Raw genomic sequence first — 27,735 nt, forward strand, 5'->3', positions numbered from 1 at the left:
TGCTGCCTTTGGAGCAAAACCACATTTATCTTATAAGAAACCTTTGCTGTGTAAGATAAAATTCTGGTGATTGAATAGCATGACACGCAGATTAAAAGTAGTCTTTTGTTGAAAAATAATTCTTAAGATGAGGCGAAGGGGAGTGTGGCATCTTTATTGAAACTTACTGCAAACCAAAGCCATGGCCATCCGAAATAACTTAAACTGACACTTCATTCCCGACCAATTCTACAGAAAGAGAGAGAAAGAGAGGATGGAGTAATTCAGAAGATCATTTTCAAGTTCTAATGATAAATACAGAACAAACTGTGCTAGAAGGTCAAGTCCTCCTCAGACACACACACACACACACACACACACACACACACACACACACACACACACACACACACACACACACACACACACACACACACACACACACACACACACACACACACACACAGATATGAAATGACATGACATCTTGCCCTCTGTCTCAATTCACGTCAATTTTGAAAGCCCCAGAGCCCCTCTGACCCCCAAGCTGTTCCTGCTGTGTTAGATAATGTGATTTCAGCTGAGACGAGGACAAACTCCCCCATGTGAACGTCAAGAAGAACATGGTGGAGGATCTGGCAGGGTACATAATGAGTACCCTAATACACATAATAGAGGTTCATATAAGCGCCTTTGTGTCCAATGTGTCTGTGATGACCCACAAGATGGGGAGTTTTGACCAAACAGAGCATGTGTCAGAGAGTGCGGTGGGAAGGGATTTCTTCACTCATGCACCAGCTCACACACTTTCTGATCTTTGGGGGGAAAAGAAAAACTGATGGTGAGGAATGTATGGCATCTGTAGATAGAGCAGCACCTGCTGGGCCCAAAAAAAGGCTGCTTTGATGATGGCAATGGCAATGCTCTGTAGTCACAGGACAACTGAGTGATGTGATAATCATCTACACACACATGCACTTACACAAAAACTTACCATTACTACATTGGCCAAATGTGCTGAGACCAGAGCGTACACTCCACCAGATGAGCCGACCACTGGAGCCGTCATATCCGTGACAGATACCGCCAGCGACCCTGTAGTGATGATAAAGGAACATGCTTTAGGTAAATAAACAAATGAGGGCTTGTATTATCCACATCATGAAAAAGCAACAAGAGACCCAGGAAGAGTTGAGGGGAAGTGAAGAGTCTGGTGATAATTCATCACTGTGAGCAACTACAAATACTCATGTGATCCACTTTTAGTATCAAAATACTGATTAGTCTTTGAAGTGCTCTGAAAAAAATGGAAATCTATCATCCGTGCAAACTTCTTTTGATGATGAAGTTTATGCGAGATGATCGAGAGCTCTAGAACTACTTCATAGAGCTTGTGGTGAGAATGTTTACTCAACTAGATTTGCCTGACAGTTGGCCATTTGGGGAATAAATGAATAAATATGTTTTGTGCAAATATTCTATAATGCAATACAATATTAAATGATAAACTACTTTATTTGTTTATTTGAAAGTGATGCTACAATCTTGAGTCTGAGCTTTCACTATTCAGTAGGAAATGTGAATTTTTTCCTTTAGACATACTGGCAGACACTGTGACTAACATAAACAATACAAGCTGTAACCATTTGTGAACTGAAAACATTTATTTTCAATGGCATAAAGGCGGCTTTGCTACTCACTATTTAATGTGGGTGTATTATAAATAGGCCTTCATGAATAGATGCTTGCTCATACTGTATCAGCACACAGTGGGATTTTATGTAAAACAAATGCATTCATACAAATTGGGCTGCTGCAAACAGGGAATTGCTCTCTTTAGCACCTTGGTACCGATTCAACAAGAGCACAAAAGATCCAATCAATAATTAAAAAGTTTAAATGTGAGGACATTTAAAGACAGTCACCAGCGGACATTTGTTCTCACTGCAGAGTGTGTGTGTGTGTGTGTGTTTGTGTGTGTGTGTGTGTGAGAGAGAGACAGAATAAAAGAAAAAAGGAGATAGAGATGTGCTTAGCTGGACTATTAAATTACCCAAACACAAATACTCTCATTTGCTTATTCTCTCTCTCTCTCTCTCTCTCTCTCTCTCTTTCTCTCTCTCTCTCTCTCTCCACTCCATCCACTCTTCATTTCTTAGTATATCTTTCCCTTCTCTTTTTTCATGTCACTGACCTGTTTTTATTTACTATTATTTTAAATTCGATTACATTTCTGAATCAATTCTAAATAAATAAACCAAATTATTTTAATATTAAGGATTATGGTAAAACTGGTATCAGCTTTAATTAATTCTGAATACATTTTAAATTAAGCATCAAGTTTGAATCATGACCCTCAATAATAAAATTGAGCATTAACATGCACAAAGATTTCTACTCCCTAGGTTACACCCTTTTAAAGCACTCAACATTACTTCCTTCCTCTTCAAACACACACACACACACACACACACACACACACACACACACACACACACACACACACACACACACACACACACACACACACACACACACACACACACACACACACACACACACACACACACACACAAGCATACAGTTACTCAAACACCTGGTTCAGGACACCTCTACCTTTGTAGTTCTTGTGTTTAGGAAGTGTGTCTGGGCAGGATGACCTCCATCCTTGTAATTAACATGGTTTGATAACATTATTTTAGCTTGGTTGCCTGTGCACACAAACACACATATAGACAAGGACACAGTCTCTTATAGTCCCCCAGCAGGACCCAGGAGGCTTGTAGTTTTTAAAGTCGAAAGTGGCATCTCATTTATCTTTGCTGTTCATCCAAACTGCAGAGAAAGAACTGGGAACATGAGGGGGAATAATAATGCACATTAGCTCTCATAACGAAAAACTTCAACAGTTTGGCTGCACGCTGACTGACTGAATCTACAAAGTCATGTGCAATAGTTGAGTCCGTTGTTTGACTTTGTGTAACTTCCCTTTCTCTGTTGTTTACTTTCTTGTCCTCATGTCGGTTTTTGTATCTGATCCTCTGTTGTTGTACACTTGTTTTTGCCTGTTGCTACACCTGCCTTATATTCTAGGCAGACCTCTTGTCTGTCTCGTGTCCATTATGTGAGTACTTGTGTGTTTCCATGCGGTTCCATTGTGTCGATTAAAGTGTCAGAGTTTGTGTTGGCCCTACAGGGCCATCGTCCTCTCTCTGAGTCATTACTTGACCTCTGAACTCTGCCTTGACCCCTGTATGTGCCAGCTGAGCCCCTGTGTGTTCACTATTGCTTGTTTTGTTTCTTCACACAATCTGGCAGTGTCATTGTGTAGCAAATGTAAAACCACTTTTCGAAAATGCTCGAGAATTAAGCCAAACTGCTGACATGGCATTAAGTAACAAAGAATATGTGAGAAATGCATACAGTGACGCATGTTTAAATGTGATGCCTTCACTTACTGATGAACATACTAACATAAACACACACACAGACAAACACACTTATAGATAGAGATATTGAGCGTAAAACCATGAATGAATTAATTTAAATAAAACAATATACTGTGTAAGCTGATATTAACATCACATTTGCCAATGATCTCTAAAATTGGGTTATTAACAAAAGATTGTGTACTAGGCAGGATATTCTTATATTCAGCTGAACAATAAACTTAACCATCAAAAATTCCAATAATTAAAGAAAACCATACATTTCAAACAGTGCACATCATTGGAAATTAAATCATTATTGTAATACCTCTCTATACTGTTTACTATCCAATAAAGTCAGAAATGCCATAAAAATGATCATACATAAAACTGATGCATGATATATGCCACAAATACAATAGTAAGCAAATCTCAGCTACCCTCTTGTTGCTAAATGCTGAATGTTCTGAGAATTGTGACTTTGGCCAGTCATTCTGCTGCCAAAAACAAAAAAAGCTCAGTCAGACACAACAAACCCAAACACCCCAGCCTCCCCTTTTCCGCTGGTGGTCGATATCTAATTAAAACAGCAGACTTGTGTGTGTTGGTTTGTGTGCGTGCATAAGTGTGTGTGATTTATGCCGCATTTCCTCCTCATTTCAATGCAAGGTTAATACTACAGGCCAGGCCACCACAGCTGGTATCCCCAGGGTGTTTGTGACTGACCCCTGTGCGTACAGCCACCTACCCCCCCCCACACACACACACACACACACACACACACACACACACACACACACAACACACACACACACACACACACACACACACACACACACTTACTCACTCACTCACTCACTCACTCACTCACTCACTCACTCACTCACTCACTCACTCACTCACTCACTCACTCATTCACTGCCACAAGGCATAATGTTTCCATCCCTGAAAATCCCAACAACACTCAACCCTCATCTCAAAAAGTAGCCCAACAATTCCACTCCAGTTAATTTGTAGCTAGAAGTACCAAAAAAGTATATTTTTTTAAATGCCTAAAATGTTTGTTTTGGGGTACAAATAGTGGAGAAAATGCCTTTATTAGTTTGTACTGATTTAGTAAATAGAAACAGGGCTCTCTCTCACACACACACACACACACACACACACACACACACACACACACACACACACACACACACACACACACACACACACACACACACACACACACACACACACACACACACACACAGAAATAGTGACTTACTGTCTCAGCTGAACAGGGCTGAACGTGACTCGTTCCTGAGGTTGATAGGGATGTAGGAAGGGAGCGGTGACATTTTGTTCAAAGCTGTAATGTCTTTTGTAGTTAATCACTCGGTTTCTCCTAAATCTTACTCACCTCCACTCTTCTCCCATCTCTATGTTTTTCATATCTTGGTCCCCCTCTCCAAACTCTCTCAGGCTTATTAACACTTATGAATTCATCTCCCCTCCATCTCCTCTCTCTCTTCATCCCTACCTCACACACTACCCCTTCCTATTTCATTATTACTGTGTGTGTGTGTGTGTGTGTGTGTGTGTGTGTGTGTGTGTGTGTGTGTGTGTGTGTGTGTGTGCGTGCGTGCGCATGTTTTTCTGATTGAGTTCCATTTGAGATGTCTCTGCTCTGCCCTATTGTACATGACCGTAGGGGGATGCAGGGGGATACCCCCTACATCCCACCATGTCTAGTAGGAAAACAGAAACACAAGGCCATCTGTCCTGAACACCCACCCACACCCACACACACACACGCTAAATGTTCTCATTGACCAGTATCTACCAACACACTGGCTGCAACCTAATAGGCCATTGAATGCATGAAAAACACACAACAGCAGATGGAACAACGGTAAAGTTGAAAGGCAAAACTCTATAGTGTGTAGGGAGTGTGTAAGAGATGGAAATATATACAGTGAGTGGAGAAGGACCGATATTGTAATTGTTGCATGTGTGTGTGAGACCACATGCCCACCTGCCAGCACACCACACACATAGACCAGTCCAATCCGCAGGGCTCCGTGGACCATCTCTAGAGGGACTCCCACCAGCAGCTGCATGGCCATGTTCAGGCTCAGGTGTTCAATCCTGTAAAAAAAAGAAAATGAGCCACAATAATAATATAAAAAAGTGAATCAGAGACAAAGTGATAGTTGTAGTTATGGTAATTTGGTGTTAGCTGTTGATTCTGATAATATCCTTATTAACCTTAAGATGATATACAAGTCTGAAATAAAGTAAAATACAATTTAATTTAGTGAACAACATGAACTAATGTACAGTACCTCAATAGTGTAAGAAGTACCCATCAAGTATTGTTTATGTGCTCAATGTATTGAAACATAACACTGAATCAGCAATGTCTTTCCAAAGGCATTGCCCTAGTTACCTGGAACAATCCACAGAACATGCAGTGAATGTTTTTCCTTAGATCTACTTTTTACTGAAGAATAATCCCTATGAAAACTCTTGACATTGTGTTCTATGGATTATTCAGAATAACCTACATGCTGTTTCAGGAAAGACACGTTGCTTTTGTAATTTAAAACGTGTTTTCAATGCTGTAAACACCACCACCGTTATATTGAGCTGGTAGCAGAAATCTCAAGAGATGGATCTCAAAACATAGACATATAACACCAAAATTGTCTGTAGGGCTGCGTCTAAAAAATACTTTTCTTACTGATTCATCTGTTGATTTTATTTTATTAATCATTTACTTCAGTCCTTCAAATGTTGAAAAAGAAGTGAAAACCAAAGGCGACATCTTCAAATGTCTTGCTTTGTCCAACCAACAATCCCAAAGATGTTAAATACAATAATACTTATCACACAAAAGTAACAAATCTTCACAACCAACCAATATTTGCAATTTTTGCTTGATTAAACAATTGAAATGACTAATAGGTAATCACAATTGTTGCTGATTAATTTTCAGTTGATCAAGTGTAGATACCAGTACCGAAGATACAATGTTTTTGCTTTGTAATTTGAATAAATCAACTCTGCAAGGGTTTTCATATGCATTCTTAGAAACTTTTAATGAGAAAAATAAAGACAGAGCGAGAGACGGAGAGTGGGCGAGTAAGCACAGTAAATATTTACACTCCATTTTGGTTTTGAGAATTGGGAAGGATCAGCGTTGCCAAGGGCGTAACTTTGGGTTCAACATTAGGGGAGTTAAGATCTCCACTTTTGAGTAAAATTTAAATTTTGAACGTCAAACAATCATTTTCTGCATTCTGGTGAATTTTTCTGCAACAATTTGTGCCTTTTTTGCATCAAGTTATGGTGCAAGTGTCTTTATTTATGTAAAGGAAAGGTGGGTTGCACTGGCCAGTTTTGATTATTTTAAATTACGCATACGAGTGTTTTATTACAGGGTTCATTTATATGTGTGCAGCTTTTGAGTATGAACAGAAATTACAACTAAATTGCTAACCATGCTGTTTATGCATTTTTTATTGTTTTCAATGTGGCTACTAAACACAAACTAAACCAGTATTCACCTATGCTTTTTACGTCTGCCTGTACGTCTGTTCAATCCACGATGCACCTATTTAGATTTTTGTACAAACTTGCAATCACAAGCCGCTTGAAAATAACAAATGTTCCCCCTGTCAGTAAAATGTTCCAAAGACAGACATGTGATAATATAAACTCTGAACGGGCGACATGCTTCCATTTCCTCCATGGGTGAGGTGTCAGATGATTAACAGGAAACACACTCAACTCTGGCACTATACGATGATAAAACAGAAACTGTGAATCAAATTCTGGGTTCATGCTATTTTCCACATTTGAATGAATGTTGAATGAATAGCAGCAAATGGCTTCTTCTAAAAGGAGGAAAACAAGATATATCAAACTATATTGACTGTGCAAACATGGCCAGAAATAATTTAAAAGGAAAGGGCAACCAAGATGATTGGCACAAGTAAAAAAAAAAAAAAAAAACTTAAAAAGCAATAATAGAGGAAAACCTTATGCAAATACTTAGTTTGATTTTAACAGATATGACTCAAACAGTCACTTTAGAGTGTGCAGTTTTTATTATAACACATTATCACCTGCCTGTTCCCTCCAAGACCATACTGTTAAGCTTGTTCACAGACACACAGACACACACACGCACACAAACTACTCAACACAGTCTCTCTCTCTCTCTCTCTCTCTCTCTCTCTCTCTCTTCTTCACACACACACACACACACACACACACACACACACACACACACACACACACACACACACACACACACACACACACACAGACACACTGCCCTTCATGGCTAGAAAGTCCTTCCAGCCGAACCTCAGTCAGCAGAACAGACACATGATTCGGGTGTCACAGCCCTGTTTTTCTCTCTCAAAATCTTCATCATTGTCTCTTACTCGCTTCAATCACTCCCCTTCTCTGTTTTCTGGCTCAGTCTGAATTATACTGTCATTTATTTTTCACATTGCTGAAAGAGAGATGACAGAATAGCAGGAGACAGAGATGACTCTTCTTTTTTTCCCATTCAAAAGTTTGACAAACCGCTGAATGCTGTGTCCTGTCAGTGCATTCATTTATTCAACTTCTATATCCTAGAAATTAATACAAACATTCCCACAAACAAACATGCACATGTACACACAATTCCCCCAACACAAACAGGAAAGAAACAAGACAAGGCAGATAATCTATTTAGTTTGAAACACCTCAGCCCCTTCAACTACAATGCCGACAGAGAGGATCGTTCCAGTGATCAGGGAGACAATGTGGGATATTGATTAGCTGAGAGAGGCCTGTCCAAATGCACAAGGACAACTCCACTCCAGATAACAGCGGCTATCTATTTCTATACTGCTAATGAGGCTGTAAGGGATGGGTTGCACTGTCAGGCAGATCTGTGGATACCCATGAGAGGTTCTATTGTGTCCAGATGACCATGGACTTTCAGGGCACTCAACAAAAGCACTGTTTTAATCCTTTTTTTTATCACTTGCTCACCAAACTACAGCTGAACTTTTACAATCAGTTCGGTTTACGGCACGATTCAAGCACTGAACTCAGTGAAAGTTGCATCAAACTGATAAAAATATTGTGATGCACTCAAAAAAGAAACACGATCTTAACAACATGATCTCAGAATGTACTGAAACAGTATCATTCATTATTGTAGGCCCCGCATTTCAGAATAATGAGAGGTGGACAGAATGCAACTAGAAAGAAATATTTTCCTGCAAAATGTTTAGAGTCATGGTTTAATCTTGCAGGAAGCTAATCTTCCTAAAGTTTGCACAGCTGCTACTAACACAGTTTTTGTGTGTGACACAGAGTGAGAGAGAGGGTAAAAAAAATAAAGTCTGCATAATGCTCTATTATGGGATGTTTTGGCAGCAATATTTACACTCTGTTTTAGTGTTGAGAATTGGGAAGGATCAGTCCTACTGAGCTGTTGATAGGATTACATGGTTTGTAGATGTCTGTGTGTGTCTGTGTGTGTGTGTGTGTGTTGGTGTGTGTGTGTGTGTGTGTTTGACCTTGACCTTTGTTAAAGGTCATTCCATCCTTGCACAAATGTTTTCTGTCACTCTTTAGTAAATTATAACTAAATAAAGACACAGGTCTGGATCTACATCCAGGACACGCTGACAGCAAGGGGCAGCTCCTTTAGTGAAAGGCTGCTTCCCCTGTGTTATGTGAAGGAGAGATACCGCAGGTCCTCCTTTCCTGCTGCTGTCAGACTTTACAACCAACACTGCTCCTGACAACTGGATTGGGCATTAAAAAATTACGATTCCAATGGAATGGTTTTATTTATTGGAATTGTTTGTAAAGTTTGGTTTTGAATCCGATCATCGGTTCCAGATTTAACATGCGCAAGTTTTGGTTTCCGTAGTGGCCAGCGTACTTTCAGGCGCTTGTTGTGTTGCAGCCATGGAGCACAGTAAGCGGCACTCTAAAGTGTGGCTTTATTTTTCGTTGAAAAAGCCCAGTAAAATTATAAACCACCATTGAATCAAAATCAAAATGTCCTCTGTGAAATAAGCATGTGACCCATTTCAACTCCACCCTCAAAGAATCGGAATCGAGAATTGATAAGAACCGGAATCGAAAGAAAGAATCGGAATTTGAATTAGAATTGTTAAAATCAAAACGATGCCCAACCCTACAACTGACAAATCACTCATGTACAATATCAATACACCTAACTGTGCAATATCAATATAAATATTCTGTCTGTGCAATACTGTGAATTCAACCATTATTATATTTAGCTTTTTACTGTTTACGGCTTCTTCTTTTTTTTACTGCTTTTTTACTGTTTACATTTTTATTCATGTTTGTGGTTATTGCACTATCCCCTTTGCTGCTGTAACACTGAAAATATTCCCCACTGTGGCACTAATAATAAAGGGTAATATAATCTTATATTTAATTGTGCCATTTGTATGTGTGTGCTCACCACCTTTACCCTCCAGGGATTTATTACATGAACTTCAATTCCTTGTACAATTTAGAATACAAAGACAATGAGGAATAGGGTTGGGTACCGAAACTCGGTGCCAATAGGGAACCGGGGGCGACGTAAACGGTAGTAACGAGACCGACTAAGAACGAAAGTTTCGGTGCCTCATTTCGGTGCTTGACTTTACACTACACCTGACAGCATGTAACGTTAGCCTACCTTTAGCTAGCAGCTGGATTAAACACCGGTAAAATGCTGACAGCTAACGTTAAACAGTGTAAAGTGTGACTGTATTTCACTGTGGAGGACTTCAACAGCGGGATGTAACAGTCTGCACTGCAGCGCAGCAGCAGCTGCCGTTGTCGCAATTCATAGATATACAGTACGTTTATATGGTCGGAATGAAACAACACAGACGGTGCGTTAACTTGCAGCTGCCGTTGTCGGAATTAAACAACACAGACGGTGCGTTAACTTGCAGCTGCCGTTGTTGGAATTAAACATAGACTGTATAGTCTATGGAGTCTATGGAATTAAACAACACAGACGGTGCGTTCACTTGCAGCTGCCGTTGTCGGAATTAAACAACACAGACAGTGCGTTCACTTGCAGCTGCCGTTGTTGGAATTAAACAACACAGACGGTGCATTCACTTAAAACAGGTTGCCTCGTGGTGCATTCACAGTAATTGTAAAATACCCTTTTCCCATCTGGGGTTCAACAGCAATTTACTGGTGAAATAAGTTATTGTTATAGTTATTACATTATTATTAAATCTTTAATTTTGACCATGGCCTTAGCAATAAACAAGTCACTGACTGTTGTTTACTACCCTTATTTTTTTTTCTTCTTCTTTTTTTTTAACTTTATTGAAAAGTACCGGTTCAGGCACCGTTTAGGCACCGGCACCGTTTTAAAAGTATCGATTTAGCACCGGAATCGAAAAAAAAAAAAACGATACCCAACCCTAATGAGGAATGTGTCTTAGTGTGCTTTCTAATGAAGGTCTCTCCAGTGGATCCTGTATCAGCATTAGCAAATGAGCTGAACTGGTTAAGCCAGCCAGCATATAATGACCAATGTTCTTCTGTGCCATCACCCCAAAGGATCCAATATTACTCAGTAATGAAATGTTTATACTGCCTGAATTATTGAAAGTCATTTTTGATCAGCGCTGCATATTCCTGAAGTTGTGTGCATCAAACACAAACAAAAATCTACAAAATCTGCTTTACTAAATGAAATGAAGGCCACTAAATTCAATTTAAATGCACTCAATACGGATTTACAGTTTTTCTCAATTGCTAAAACACTAAACCCTATTGTCTGAACCAAATGCTCAGTTGCCTGAACCCACTGATTGAATCAATCACTCTTTTGGCAAAACCATAAGCACTTTTCGTTTAGACACAACTTGCCAACACATTTTCATTGTGATGCACCCGTGCTGCATAATGGTGAGCACAGGTGACAAAAGTCAAACACAATTAAAGCACTGGTGTCACCACTTGAACACAACAACTCAAAATTGATCACACTTGTGGCTAATGATGTGAGGGAACATATAAGCCAGTTCAGAGAGCACTGGTTTGTGAGGCCCTACAATGGATAGAAATCTGAGAGGAAGAGTTCGTGGTCGAGGTGGTCAGCGAAGACAAAGAACAGTAATATCTGATGAAATCAGAGCTACTGTGATTGACCATGTTCTTGTCCATGGTATGAGCATGAGGGAGGCTGGACAAAGGGTACAACCAAACCTCAGTAGATTCACTGTGTCCACCATAATCCGAAGATTTAGAGAAGAGAACAGGTAATTACCTTTTTTTTGACATTATAGTACAGTATGTAAATGTTGACCGCAATTACTGTATGACATACTATATACTGTATGACAGTATACTGTAAGTAAATATGTTTCAGTACATCACTGTACCAATGTACTGTAGTATTGTAATGGAGGGTTGGTCTAACTGTTTGTAGGCCTAGTATTCCATGTATATTTTTGTAGAATTGAAAAACTGCCACATGGCGGTGGGAGGACAGGTATGTTCTCCCCACACTCTAATTGTTGATATGGTCCGTGAGAAAAATGCCATTAAACTGAGTGAAATTCAGCAGAAGATCATTGAGGACCATGTAACTTTTGAGGGTATCCACAGTGTCAGCCTCTACTGTTGATCGTGTCCTCAAGCGCAACAGACTGCGCATGAAACCGCTATACAGAGTGCCCTTTGATCGCAACTTTGACAGAGTCAAAGAGCAAAGATTCCAGTATGTACAGGTTGGCATATATCCAGACACATTCAATGTTGATTACTCTAAGTAGTGATTTACTGTAGTGGCCTAAATCCCTTTTTCTGTATCCCTTACAAAACTATATATTTCTACAGAGGGTTTTTCAACTGGATGCAATGGAAAGACCCCATGAATACAACTACATGGATGAAGCTGGGTTTAATCTCACCAAGAGGAGAAGGAGAGGCCGTAATGTGATTGGCCATCGTTGGTGTTCCTGGGCAGCGTGGTGGCAATGTCACATAATGTGCTGCCATCAGCAATCATGGGGTTGTCCACCATCACGCCAACCTGGGGCCCTACAACACTCACCAGCTCCTCATTTTCCTCAATCGCATGCGAGATGCTCTGTTAGGGCAGCAGGATGAGCATCCCATCTATGTTGTTGTTTGGGACAATGTGAGTTTTCACAGAGCCCTCCAGGTTAGAGTGGTTCAATATGAACCAAGGTTGTATCAATTTTTGCCTTCCACCGTACTCCCCTTTCCTAAACCCCATTGAGGAATTCTTCTCCTCATGGCGTTGGAAGGTATATGAACGCCAACCTTACACCAGGGTAAATCTCCTGCAAGCCATGTGACTTGCCTGTGGTGACATAGGTGTGGAGGCATGCCAAGCCTGGATATGGCATGCCAGGGTTTTTTTCCCCTGTTGCCTGGCCAGACAAAATGTGGCCTGTGATGTGGATGAAGTCCTGTGGCCTGACCCAGTACGGAGACCTGATGCTGTGGCTGAGTAATGCACTTATTTGTATATTTTTGTACTATATTTTTACATGGGCTTACTGTACACAAGTGGCAAACGCATAAGATTTGTTTGTTTTTACAAGTGCTATGTGTAAATGCACAAGATTTCTATTTTGTCTTTTTGTAAATGCTAAATGCACAATTATTTTTTTTTTTGCAACATGAATTTAGCCTACAGTGAACAATAAACATTTATTTCTCCAGCTTCATGTCCTGAGCATAGTGTTTTCTATTTTTCTACGTAGTGTTTAGTGACTGTTCAGTAGTCTTTTTAATTTTGATTGACTCGGGGCACGATTTGACATCAATCAGTTTTGAGCACAGATTGAACGGTTTTGAGGTGAAAGTTTGGTTTTGCAAGAAGAGTCTGAGGTTTTGTGAATGTAGCTTGAAAATTGGGTTTTGTGTTCACGGTTTAGAGAAAAGGAGAGCAGCTTTCAAGAAATGTGTCTTAGCAATCAAAACTGTAACGAAGCAATGCAATATTGCAATTTAGAGAACTTTAATCCTCACATAATCAGGTTTTGTCAGGATTCAACTCAGAATCATTTACTGCATCCCCACCATCTTGGCTGTAAACCTGTAGGCCTAGATACTGAGTAGTGAGCAGCTCACAATGACTGCAAAACCACAGTGAGATTTTACAATTAGATGTTACTGATGTTTCAGTGATAAATAAACCATTTACACATATAATCGGACACACATTGGTAGGCAAAAGATAATTCCCACAGGCTCTGTTATACAGACTCTTCCCCTAAGGCCTAAATATTTCAATATGTTCCTGTGTAATGAGTGCAAACATCCCACCTCCCTCCTTTTTATCCTTCCATTCATTCCTTCTACCTCATCTTTTAACCACATACTGTCATCCCTACCGTCTCTCCCCGGAACCTCCTGGTTCTCCTAATTAAATTACCATTTTATTAGTTCTCACCATTGCCTGAGACTACATTTACCCAGAAGGTTAATTAAACCTGGATGACCTGGCCTGATCTCATAATAAAATAGCTTGTGGCAGAGGAGAGGAAAGGAGAGGATGTAGGCTGAAGAAGTACAATGGTAGTTTATATTAAGTTATCTGTCAAGTGTTTGACAGTATTTAGTGGTTTCTTTTGGTAGAAGAGAGTGATTATGGAGACAAATGTTCCACACACTATATACAGTATATACACATTACACCAATAATCCATAATCGGGAAAGGGAAGTTTGGGATCCCCTGCTGGAGCTGCTGCCCCCGCAGTATACGATGGAAGGACGGACCAACAATCCAATAATAACCACTTGTTTAAGAACATGATACTTTAGGTATATTTGTCACTTGCTTTTTTGTTTTGTAACTTCACAACCACTGAATTCTGAGTATTATGTAATGCATCCATAGATTTATTAGCAACTCACAATGTCCTCTTCCTTATCTGCGTTTTTCCTTCATGACTGAAAAGGGTATCATTGCTTTCACTGGTGTGTTTCACTGGAAATGAATTGCACTGTGTATTTTTGGTTAATGAAAACATTATGTAACAAGCTCTGACTCACAGAATGTTTCAAATGCCACAAACCCAAACCACCAGAAGCATCATAGGTTTGCAATACCTCTAGTTTGTGTTTAACTATCAATTTGTTATTTCCATCCCATGGTGTCACACACACTCCCCTTATTACACGACTGACGTGAACAAATTGTATGACATGTGTTTCTGATGTTAAGCACTTTAGATACCTGCTGGTTTTTGTAAAGTGCTATATAAATACATTTTTATTGATTGATTGATTGAAATTCAAGTGATATGAAATGTGTCATTTCCTCAGGGTAATAATACTGGAAATAGCAAGATGTGAACTCACCCAGTGTGCATGAAAATGTAGCTGAGGTACCTCCAGGCCTGGGCTCGTAGCTGGGGGTGGTAAGGTAAGGGGCTCTTTAGAAAGGACGGACTGGATACCTGCAGGACCAAGCGGTCCAGCTGGAACCCATAGTACATGAACACGGCCACCTGGGAGAACACAGATAGATAATCACAGAATGTGTGATTTTAGGATCTAGTGATATCAGTATATACACACCACAATGAACACAATGAAATAATGCTCAGCATCATAAATCAGAACACATTGCTCTGGTAATTAGATAAAAGTTGAACATAAACTTATCTTCAGGCGTTATCAGTAACATTTCATTATGAACTCGGAAGGAAAAACAATCCTGGTATGAGCAAGCTGTTGAGAGATGATATTTATTGAAGTAATCTTTCTTAATTTGAAAAAAGATAATGATATTTGGAAGTTATTCTACCAAACAAAAACTTTAATATGAGCACACAATGACTTACAATGATTTACATTTCTGCAGAGCATTGCAGTCATTTTCTTACTTGCTCAATGTTTCATACACTATCGCTCCGGACAATTCATCTTCTTGGTGTTGTGTGACTTGCACTATACATTTGCATTGCCACCTTCTGCAGTTGGTAGGGCGGTTTACTCTGTCCCCGGCATGCTCGAGTGCTTATGTGTCCCTCCTTGTGTACTGGCCTGCATGTCAAAACATAGCTCCACAGCGTACTCTTAATAAGAGAGGTTATAGAATACATATTGGTCTCACGCTCCCAAACAATTTACCTCAGCAATGGTGATAGCCAGGATGAACCAGGGTGGGGGGCAGTAGGTGTAGCTGTCAAAGTACCACTTGCGGTCAACCTCGCGGGGCAGCGTCTCATAGGCGACGTGCCTGACCAGCCGTTGAGACAGCCCCAAGCCCGCCTCATCTCTGAGACTGCAACCTTTTAGCTGCCTGCTCCCCTGCAGGATGGCCCTCCGGAAACTGTTGGAGCGCTTGTTACTCATCTGGAGAAAGGAGGAAGGAAGAGAGGAAGGTGATGGAGGGATGAAAGGAAGATGTAGGGAGGAAGAGGAGACAGAGGGAGGCAGAGAGAGAAGGAAGACCAGAAAGGAAGAAAGGAGGAGGATGGGTAAGAGCTTTTACTATCAATTGCTCAGCATGTTTTTACATTATCATATATATATATATATATATATATATATATATATATATATATATATATATATATATATATAACATGAATGACCATCCTGTTTTATTTAACATGTGGTACATTCACAAACTACTCAACACTCTTTCTCTCTCTCTCTCTCTCTCTCTCTCTCTCTCTCTCTCTCTCACACACACACACACACACACACCAATCCTCCTCAGTCCAGCACACTGACAGACCCCTCCCACCTCGCCATGGCAACAGAATGCCCGTATCATCACGTAGCAACCACCAAACAGGTCATTTTCAAACATATATGTCCATTTTTGATGGGCAGGGACTTCACAAGTAGTTTATCATTAAGAGAGGATCCCACCAGTCAGTCTCTTTCTTTCTTTTTTAAACCTGACGAAATGACGCCATCTATTTTGATTTACTGCAATCATTTTTTTGCAGAGGTGTCACATTTTTCAAACCGTGGGCTTCTCATTTTCAAACGTGCTCACACTCATACACATTAAAGCTACATATAGGCAGGTGAGCACGTGTGTTTATTTGAATCAGGAGACACTTTGTTGCAGATATGCAAAGCTTTATTGCACATAGGCATAATATGAAATGTACAGAGTCTTTGGAGATTAGACTCCATCGTTATAAAATAATTTTAAAGGGGTAGAGCCAAGGCATATCCCCCCCGATGGAGCGTAGACACTGGTGATAATGGAGAAGGAACCTGAAGACCGAACAAAGGAGCGGTCTGCCGGAAGGGGACTCAGGGTGCCGTGACTGACGAAGACCAGAGGTGGAAGGGGAGGAGGAGGGTTGCACATTTGCCTGAAAAGACAGCTGACGCAACGGAGAAAAGACATTTAAAGCAGGATGTCATGCTGTGATTGGATCATGAATTTCGTGGCTAATTCTGGTTGGGTTACTGAAAAGTGAACGCCTCTAAACAGCTGAATAGTTTTAGGAAGAGTAGCGGTGATCAAAGTAAATAGAAGTCTTCCTGAAGGAATTTGCGCTGAGCTTCATTTCTCACCTCAAAGCAAGGGTTGAAAATGTACTCAACTCTACCTCTTTGAGGGGCAACAAGAAAAGAAGGAATAAGTGAGAATAATATGTCAGTGTTTCATCTGCTGGTTTGGGAAGTAGGCTTTTATTTTATTAACCAATTCAGCATTACTGACAAAGCATTTATACTTAATAAATATTTACAGTTTATATTACACACACTATGGGAATTAATATGAGAAGAAACATATTTATAGAGGGAACAATCAAACTGTAAATTATTACAAATACTCATAATAATGAACACAAGAATGGTATTTGTATCAATTAAAATATTAAGTTAAAGTTCCCACATTATGCTCATTTTCAGGTTCATACTTGTATTTTGGGTTTCTACTAGAACATGTCTACATGCTTTGATGTTCAAAAAGCTCGATGGTGTTTTAAGCCCCCAACGTCTCCTTCCAGGCAGTGCTGCGACCGTTGACTTCAAGGCACCTAACCATAACCATAACCATAACCATAACCATAACCATAACCATAACCATCGCCTAATACTAGTGCGATGTTGGGGGGTTAAAACACCGATAAATGTTCAAAAACTTTTTTGCATACTTTCTGTCTGAATATACCTGTATTTACCCTCCGTCTGAAACGCTCGATTTTAGCGCCTGTCCCTTTAAGCCCCCCTCCCGAAAAAGCCCAGTCGACCCTGATTGGTCAGCATTTCCAGTTCTTCCCCATCTGCACTCTCGGCGTCTCTGCAGCCGGGGAATGACTCTAACGGCACTGTAGTGGGACTTTCTACCTATAATGGTATAGTTGTGACATCACAATCATACGGAAGTCCTGACAACTCGTTTCAAGGCACAGTTTCTAAATATGGGATGTGTGCCTTTCTCTGTGGATTGAGCATTTTGATACTTTTACATAATTTATATAGCACCTCAACCTGCTTTATAATAAAAAAAGACATGGAAATCTTACTTTTTACAACATGGGACCTTTTACTACACTTGCTGTGTTTTATAACTTCTCCATGACGATGCAATGACTCCTGTCCCACTTAACTCCTTCAGTCTCTTTCTTACTCTGCTCTGTTTATGTCAAACTCAATAACTCAACCCTGCTACTGTGTCTCTAAGACTGCAGGAAGCCCAGATGTGTCAGTTAGCGAATGTTATTTTAGGGCAACATGAGTGAGTGATATTGTTTTCAGCAAGGGCAGATATTGATAAAATAGATAAATGTAATGTGGCTATCTGCACTAAAAGTATAATAAAAATGGCAGATGGATAAAGATAAAGATGGATCACTTCAAAAGCTACAACTTTAAAGTGTTGCCTGCTTATTGAAGTTGTGATTGATGTTTATTCAAGTACAAGCACAGACTTATGAGAGAAATGGGAACATTTTCGTTTGAAGATAGTGGACATACTTATCAGTGTAAACCTTCACAACATTACACTTCATTTCAATTTGACTGAGATGGAAAAAGAACACAATTAGGAGAAAATATCAGAATAATAAAATATCTATATGAACAGTTGGCTGATGGTTCTTCTGGCACTGTTTAATGTGACTTTAGTGTCGCTGCATGGATCACCGTTTGGAGATAAACTTCAGAAAAAGCCAATTATTTCTGCCTTTATGTTAGCCACAGAGAACTGTGGGAAAATGATTATGGGTTACCATGGCCACTTCTGGAGCGCATACCAAAGAGACACACACACACACACACACACACACACACACACACACACACACACACACACACACACACACACACACACACACACACACACACACACACACACACACACACAGACCTCCCTTAGGCAGCCATGCTCCATAAAGACAGTCAATTCTTCGTGTGAAGTGACTGCAATTCCTCTCCTCTTTGTAGGACACAAAAGCAGGAATGGCATTCTGTCTGTTTACCCATTGGCAAGGTAAAGGGGAGAAATGGGTGTTCGTCCAGCAAGAGACAATTTCACTGTTTGATCAATGGAAAACACAGTCAGAGGAGAGGGACAAGGGAGAGAGACATGAGCAAGAGACAGAGAGGGAAAACAGATTGAATGAGAAGGAGATGGAGGAGGACAGATGGAAGAAGGAAGTAGAGGAAGATGAAGGCTGGAGCAAAAAATGTAATTAAAAAATGTAAGGGGCTGCGTTGATAATTGTGTTACAAAAAATTAGGGCTGAAACGATTCCTCGAATAACTCGAATAATTCGATTACAAAAAATCCTCGATGCAAAATGACTGCCTCGAAGCTTCGTTAAATCAATGTTACCAACGTTGTATCGCTGACGGACGGTGTTTCCGCACGGAGCATTATTACTGTCGCACAGACGCGGCTCAGTCTGCTGCTGGCGACACATGCCAGAGCGTGGGGGGGTTAAGAGAAGCGAAAGGCTGGAGAAAACGACAGAAAGTGTCCAAAGTTTGGAATCAGTTCAAACGTAATTAAAACTCTGTACAGTATGTCTGCTGCAAAATCAAACTAGCTTACCACGATAATAACACGACGTCTAACTTAATCATCCATTCCACGAAGAGGACCGACTAAAGTAAATCACAGAGTCATATGGACCAAACACAACAACTACCAAAAACAAAGACAAGAAAATACGTAGTGGTGACCACGATCTGATGAGCCGACGCGTTGACTATCCCTTCGGAAAAACAGCTGATTGTTGCGCATCTCTCTCTCTCTCTCTCTCTCTCTCTCTCTCTCTCTCTCTCTCTCTCTCTCGAAACAGCTGATCAACGATCTAATAGCAAGTGTAACAGAGCTGTGTGACATTATAATCAAATATATAAATGAAAATAGGTTGAGTATAACTAATATTTACATATAGGCCAACTGTATATACAGATCATTCTCAGGTTGAAACTTGTAGTTCTGAAAGTTAAGTTGCACAACTTAATGTAATGTTTGTGTATGTTTAATGTATGCCTTAGTTTGAGGTTGATATCATTTGAAAAAGAAATCTTTAAAAACAATGTAATATGGCACTTAAATGCACTTAATATGTTTAGTTTTTTGAGAGATGATATTGTAAGCAATGTAGGCAATACAAATGTGGCTTTTTCCGAAAATATTGCTTTTTTCCCTAGTTTGGGTTGTTTAAAAACGCAAAAAAAAATGTATCCGATTAATCGATTAATCGATCGATAAAGTGCTAGATTAATCAATTACAAAAAGAATCGATAGCTGCAGCCCTACAAAAAATATGGCATTTATTCTACAAAGTAATCCACTAGGAATTTGTACTAAGGCATATTTGATTGGCCAACGCAGCGACATGCCAGATGAACCTGTATTTTGTTGTGGTAAAAATTAAGCCAGGTTCAACTCCTTATTTTAAAAGGATTTTTTGGCAACTCCTGCCTATATTAGATAGTTGACAGGAGAGAGATGACAGGACGAGGTGAGAGAGAGAGATGGGGAACAACATGCAATAAACCCAAACTGTTGCCACAAATTTGGAAGCAAACTATTGTCTTAAACATCATTGCCTTATGATTTCCCTTCCTTGTAACTAAGAAGTCCAAACTGTGAGAAACAGGAGGGGTGTCTACATAGTTTTGACAATATAGTGTATCTCTAGCAAAATAAAACTGTATTAGGCATACACGCAGGATATATATGAGCGCATCTGTAAGAACCAGGACAAATCCATCATGATCGTTCCACAATTTCATCCCACAGGGGGAAAAACTGAGCGGTTCAACCTGTTTGTAGGTATTTTAAGTATAAACATATTACTGAGCCAGCTTCTACCGTGAAGAGTCGCAGTGCGTTTTATGAGAGAGTCAGACAGAATGAGATGGATGGACAGAAAGAAGAAGGAGAAAGGCACTGATAAGAAAGAAGCTGAGAGCTTATGCAAAGGAAGACAGACCGGGAAAGACGGTAAAGGGTGAGAGAAGATTGAGGGAGGAAGAGGTAAAGAGAGGGAGTGAGCGGTGATTTGAACGCCGACTGTGACGAAGCAGTGAGCAGGCAATTACAGACAATCACATTGATGGAAGAGCTGTGGTGCAAAAGGGAGATGACGCAACAAATAAAACCCTCAGTTTGTCTCTGTCTTTCTCTCCTTCTACTCTTCTTCATTCCGTCGTTCTGTGAAGGCAGAAGAGCTAGAGAGATAGAGATGTACCTACAGAAACCAGGCACTGACAATCAACTTGTTGGGAGAATTATAACTCTCTCTTTCAAGTTCTCATATTTGCTTTGACCCCTTTGATCTTTATCTTAGAGACCGTTGATGTCTGCCACTTAGAAGGTCCAGTATGCCGCGTTAACATACCTTACATTCCTTGAGATATTCATATCATATTTACAAGCTTTTTCAGTTTGGGTTCACATAAGCAGAAATCCTTGTGGATAACACCAAACATTTAGCCTTGAATAACTCCTGAAACAGGAGGTGAACACTCTTACTTTCAGTGCCTGATTTGTAGTTATTATTGCTTGTTTGCTGGTTGTACAATAGAACCTTTATGCTTTAATTTTAGTGCTCAATCTAGGGCTTTTTCCCAGTTATTCTACCACCCAAGGAGGTGTCTTCAAATTGCCTGTTTTTGTTTGATTAACTCTTGAAAAGCCTAAAGATATTTAATTAACAATGATATTAAAAAGAGAAAAGCAGCCTATCCTCACATTTTAGAAGCTGAAACCAGCAAGGTACTACTAACTGACTTCACCAATTAAAAAATTATCAAACCAGCCGTAAACGAACTTTCTGTTGATCAATTGATTAATCATCTTTTCACATCAACATTTATTACCATAACCATCCCTTTATGTTTCCAACCAAGAGAAAAAAGAAAATGTGAAAAACTTCACATTTGAGTAACTTGAACAAGCAAATGTTTGGCATTTATGCTTAATAAATGATTAACTGATCAATTAATCTAACTAATAAAACTAATTATTTCAGCACTTATTTATTCAGCATATTACCATAATGAATACATGTCACTACTTTCTTTCTTCCCTCCCTGCCTGTGTTATGCTTCTGTTGTGGTTGCCTCTGTGAATGTATAAACCATTAAGGGCCACCCCCTTAATGGACACAATAGCGATTAAGAAAAAAAGAGTGAATGTACACACAGATGCTGGCACCCCATTCCTTTCTGTCCTACTTCCAGTTGCACACCATGAACCACAGCATGTCACATGACACAAATGCACCAATTGGAAAGCAACAGCAAAAAGCCCTTTTGACATTTTTCCAAGCTTCCTACAGGCCTCATTCCTCACCCACTGCATCAGACAATAAACAGCTCTGAGGAACAAGAGAGAAAAGAAGAGATGGACAAACTCATACTCACAGACAACAATGAATTCCCTACAGTCTCTGCAGACGCACACACCCCCACTGCCACCCAGTAGTTATTGTGTACCACACAACTCCTCCCACTCCAAGACCACTCCACACTGTCCCGGTTCAACAGATCAGCCTCCCATGAGGAACAGCAGCAAGACAGCGGAAAACACAAAATGAGAAGGTTATGAGGCAGCGAGCACAGCTGGAGATGCTTGAGTGAGACCTTGGACAAACAGGCTGCAGTTTGAAGGTGAAACTGAAAGTGGGGCAAGGTGAGCATTAACAGGGGAATTTATCACCAGACTGTGAGTAGTTTCCTATTAGGAAGACTCTCCACTGTGCAGCTGAGGTAATCTTGGAATATGGCTGTATATAAAATTTGAAAAAAAAGTTTGATGTGTGACATGAAAACCTAGCATAGACAATGTAGACAGATAATGGAGAGGTGGGACACATACATTGGCTATGAAGTCAAGAACAAAGTCAATACAAAATCTTTGTGTTTCGAGTCTTAAACAATTCAGTATGTGGCCTTTAACAATTCTAATGCTAAAATCATCATCATTGGTCCAAAATCACTACTCGCCTCCTCCCAAGATTTCGCTCTCTCCATCGCTGGACATACAGTCAACACCTCACTCCAGATCCGAAATCTTGGTTTCATTATTGACCCCACAGTCACTTTTAAGCCCCATATCCGTCATATCACCAAAACGGCCTTTTTCCACCTACGTAACATTGCTCGTCTTCGCCCCATCCTCTCGACATCTGCTGCTGAAACTCTCATCCATGCATTCATTACATCAAGACTTGACTACTGCAATAGCCTCCTATATGGTCTCCCTTCATCTGTTTTACAAAAACTGCAATACGTTCAAAACTCTGCTGCTCGCCTCCTCACCCACACCGGTTCAAGACAACATATCACCCCTGTCCTTCAACAGCTTCACTGGCTCCCTGTACAACAGCGCATCCATTACAAAGTTCTACTCATCACCTACAAAGCTCTCAATAATCTGGCTCCTCCATACCTCACAGACCTCTTACAGCACCATCGCCCCTCCAGATGCCTTCGCTCAGCTGACTTAAACCTCCTCAAACCCATCACCAAATCAACCCATCGAACTTTGGGGGACCGAGCCTTTGCAATAGCTGCCCCCACCCTCTGGAACTCACTCCCCATCCACATCAGAAACTCGAACTCACTGAACACCTATAAAAAACTGCTCAAAATTCATTTGTTTCAATTGGCCTATCCATAATTTACAATAATCACTCATCTTGTTTGTTTCTTTCTTTCTTTCTTTCTTTTGTTTGTAAAGCGTCTTTGAGTTCCATGTAAAGCGCTATATAAAACTTATGTATTATTATTATTATTAATTCTGTTTACATTTAGTTAGTATAGTAAAATTACAGAAAAATTGAATGTCTCCTTATTTTCAAATAAAAGTTGTTGTGTTGTGTTTTTTTGTGTTTTTTTCTGTGCCAGTAACATGAATTTGTAATTTTTTAGATTAATGTTTTGCATGTTGCTGTCTATTTTTTGTTTACTACAGCAGTCTTTACAGTCAAATTTGATAATCTGAGGTATCATTTTGCAGGTCTGCACTGCCTCGCCTTACATTTTCCTCTTGCTTGTGAAACATGATTAGCTGCTGACAGGTTGATTCAAAGAATATCCATTGTCAGGAAAATGATGAGCTGATATGATTTACATTTGTTTCTAACATAATAATCTTAAATATTTGAGACTTATGGAGGATATCAAGTCATTACAAGTCAAAAGTCTAAGTGAAGTCACAAGTCTGTCTGTCGGTGTTAAAGTCAAGTCTTGTCCAAAGTCATCAGATTCATGAGTCCGACTCAACATTAAAACCACAGCATGCAAGATATATACATACATATTATATATAACCTAAAATTGTCACAAAATCTCACCAGGTTGACAAAGTCTTGGTAGCAGATCTTTCCATCAGCGTTACCATCAGCCAGGGCCAATAGGACTTCTAGTTTGTGGGGGTCAAGCTCAGAGCCGTGGGTCGCCAACAGGTCCCTGAACCGCTCTGTACTGATGAAGCCCGAATTCTCTGGGTCATACTGCAAATTAACACACACACAAACACACACACACACAAATATGGAAGTGTAAATAGAAAAGACACAAATACGTCTCTTTATGGATTACAGGCACATGCAGTATAACAAATAAGCACCAGATTCAAATAAACATGTGAGAAGTTCATGAGCAGTCAATATCCCCCCAGTGCATAATTTTCTGTGCAGCCAAACTTCAAAAGCTCAAAAAAGAAAAATCAACAGTGGTTTAGTCGCAGTTTGAGCATCTCATAAATGAGGCCTAATTGCTCCAAAAAGGCCCAACTGTTGAGACACAGCAGTAACTTTTAACAGCTTTGGATTTTGCTTTAAAATGACACCACAGGCTGTTTTTGTGCTTATTCACAATCAGAACAGAGGAGGCATTTAAATGTATCTGAAAAAACACCAGATATTCTGACAAAACCTAAGATATTTTAAAAAGCTAGACATTCAAAAGACCTTTAGAGCAGTGATCACTTAAGCACTTGAATGTGAAAAGAGCTCTGCACTTTTTTCTAGCCACACACTCTTTTCTTTCCTTTGCACTTAATAGCTCAGGGCTTCAAATCTTTAGTGGCAATTTAGAGTGAAACTGCCACTTAAACATATATAAATATTTAAAAAAGTAATATACATTTTATTTGTGTTTCATGTTGTAAACTTTATCCAAGAGAGCTAGAAGCTATAACAGAGGCTTACGGACTGCAGAGAAGTGAGCAAAAACATTTATTGTGGCCTTGTCTTTTCTAATGGAATAGACTGCCAGTAATTTTGCCTGATCCTAAAACAAGGATAAAACAAGGCTACAGCTGTGTGACAGTATTTGTCTGTTCAACTGAGGACAAACTGGCCTAAAATACATATCAATCCAGGACTTGAATGTTTGATGTGAATGTCAGGTTGGCAGAAGACAGCTGACACATCTTTATGTACGTGTGTGTGTGTGTGTGTGTGTGTGTGTGTGTGTGTGTGTGTGTGCGTGCGTGTGGGTGTACAGCATTCACAAATGTGCGTATGCCAGTGTAACCATGCCTGTGTGTGAAAATACAGCGCAATCATGCATTAAGATGTGACATTCAGACAATATGAGCCGCCTGCCAGATTCCAACACCCATGAACCAGAAATAGTGACCGTGTACATGCATGTATGTGTGTGTGTGTGTGTGTGTGTGTGTGTGTGTGTGTGTGTGTGTGTATGAGTTTGTGTTTGCCATATGCCGATGTTGGCAGGTGCTGGGTAAAGCCAGGCTGGCAGCTTGACCAAATGAAAATGGGGAGAAGAGGTATTGGCTCTCCCTCGTACAGTTTTTTTCCATGTTACCCAACACAATTAGGCTTCTTTTTTTTTTTGCTGTTTAAGCTATGGTTGTCAGTACACTTTCCACTCAATGTCATCTTCTCAAGTGTATGAAAGAGATACAGCATGGAAAAACTACAGTTATGACCTTGTATTGTGTCTGGCAGGAAAAGCGTTAGAGAATTGCTCAGAAATCAAAAGAAAGAAAAGAAAGCAATAATTGCTAGAGGATTGTAGATGAAAAAATATAAATAAAAATGTCCCCTCTTCCTTCTGAGAGATGTTCTGTGAGTTGCAGAAATACTTTTTATGATCCTATTAAGAATATTTTATGACAGTGCATTTTTTTCCATACTATTGTTCCTGCAAAGACAAACAAACATATAATTAAACTTTCACTGCTGAGTCCAACATAAACACAATCCCCTTCCCTTATATATGCACACCAAAACATCTCTCTCTCAAACACACGCACGCACACACACACACACACACACACACACACTCTCTACTTTACGAAAGAAAGAACTAACCTTCTCTTGCAGTAAATCTGCCAGTTTCTGCCGAGGCCAACTTGTCATGATGAAGTAACGTCAGCCAAAGTGAGTCTCATTACTCACCAACAGTGTGTGAGCGAAACAATATGTTTGGTGTTTGTGTGTGTGCATGTTTGTCGCAGACTGCGCAGGGTTGTTTCTAACCAGGACTAAAGGATTACAGTCCAATCCAAGACCCTCAGTACACACCTCCCCCATCTTTCTTTCTCAAATACACACACACACACACACACACACACACAAAAACCCAGTCACCCTCCTCGCCCTGCCTACACACAACACCCCCTCACCCTACATTCATACCCTTCTCCCTTCACTTTCTCTCTCTAAAGCTAACATGTGGACTCCCTCAGAAGAAAAATAAATAGTTTAATAAATTTGCCCGTTATCTCTTTTCCTGTCAATTCCAGAGGCAGGCAGCCATACATTATTTTCCTCACACAAACACTCACACTCCCTCGCTCCACTTTTGCGACAACACAGGCTTCATAGTTGAGTGAGCACTCTCTGAAGTCAACAGGCTGGCTGCTGGGGTGGAGCGGCAGAGGGACACACACTCAACAATGGGCCTCCGACGGCAATTTCATGCAAGGTTCACCCAATCCCTTTACTCCAATTAGGTAGTTAGTTAGATCCACACAGAATGACATTATATGATACAAGAATAACTCTCCTCAAGCTTCACCACAAACTGAAAACTGGGACGTGTTGAAGATGTTTTTCAGTTGTAGGGCTGCAACTAATGATTGTTTTCATTATCTGTTGGGCCTTCCAATTTTTCTATCAATTGATCGATGAAATGCTTGGAAAATTGTAAATTTGTTTTCTATGATATTCAGATACTCAGAAAAGATATTCAATTTATTCTCATAGATGACTAAGAATACCAGCAAATATTTACGATTAATGAAGCTTGAACTAAAAACTTATTGGAATTTTTTTTTTTAAGAAAGAAAAATAAGTCTTAAATGACTTCCAATTCATTTTTTTATTCAGTTGTATTGACTCTGTCTTATTTATATAAATGTAATATATCCATAAATCCATTTTTTAATGGCTTTACTAGGACATAATAAAAAACAACAAAAGAATTTTGCAATAGCATCACTAATACGAGGAGAGGATTTTGGGTAATGCAGTACATTCATACTGGTAAGTACTTAGCTAGTGCGTGTCGGAACATTCACCAGATTGTGAATTTCACTGAACTTTTATCCCAGCACATTTTCCATTTTTATATCCATGTTATTGTCGCTGCTCCATAAGGCTTGTTTTGCTAACAGCAAAGGGAGCGTGATGCAAATCCCCAGATTAAAATGAGCACACACACACACACACACACACATATTTTGGTGCACCACAAAACATTCACAGCCAATGAGCTTTCATACTGAGGGCTTCTCAGCAGCTTGGTGTCAGTGCGGAGGAGAAAAACAGCAGAGGGAGGGTGCGGAGCAGAAAGTAAAGGCGGGTTTGGTTTGGGCTG

At 39.9% G+C, this 27,735-nt stretch overlaps 1 protein-coding gene across 5 annotated transcripts in view; it reads right to left on the minus strand.

Moving 5' to 3' along the window:
- The window catches only part of rhbdl3 (rhomboid, veinlet-like 3 (Drosophila)), a 63,029-nt gene that overhangs the window by 4,187 nt on the left and 31,107 nt on the right, over positions 1 to 27,735 (minus strand). For 4 of the 5 annotated variants that reach the window (XM_039782428.1, XM_039782593.1, XM_039782509.1 and 1 more), the window contains 6 exons: positions 24,237 to 24,395; positions 15,571 to 15,795; positions 14,797 to 14,945; positions 5,425 to 5,537; positions 974 to 1,074; positions 168 to 228 (listed from right to left, as the gene is read on the minus strand). In XM_039782428.1, the coding sequence (XP_039638362.1) occupies positions 168 to 228; positions 974 to 1,074; positions 5,425 to 5,537; positions 14,797 to 14,945; positions 15,571 to 15,795; positions 24,237 to 24,395 (808 nt within the window). Of the gene's footprint in view, positions 1 to 167; positions 229 to 973; positions 1,075 to 5,424; positions 5,538 to 14,796; positions 14,946 to 15,570; positions 15,796 to 24,236; positions 24,396 to 26,225; positions 26,420 to 27,735 lie in introns of those variants that run through there. The other variant, XM_039782665.1, reaches the window with a different exon arrangement.

This window comes from Perca fluviatilis, chromosome 1, assembly GCF_010015445.1.
Source record: "Perca fluviatilis chromosome 1, GENO_Pfluv_1.0, whole genome shotgun sequence".
NCBI lineage: Eukaryota > Metazoa > Chordata > Actinopteri > Perciformes > Percidae > Perca > Perca fluviatilis.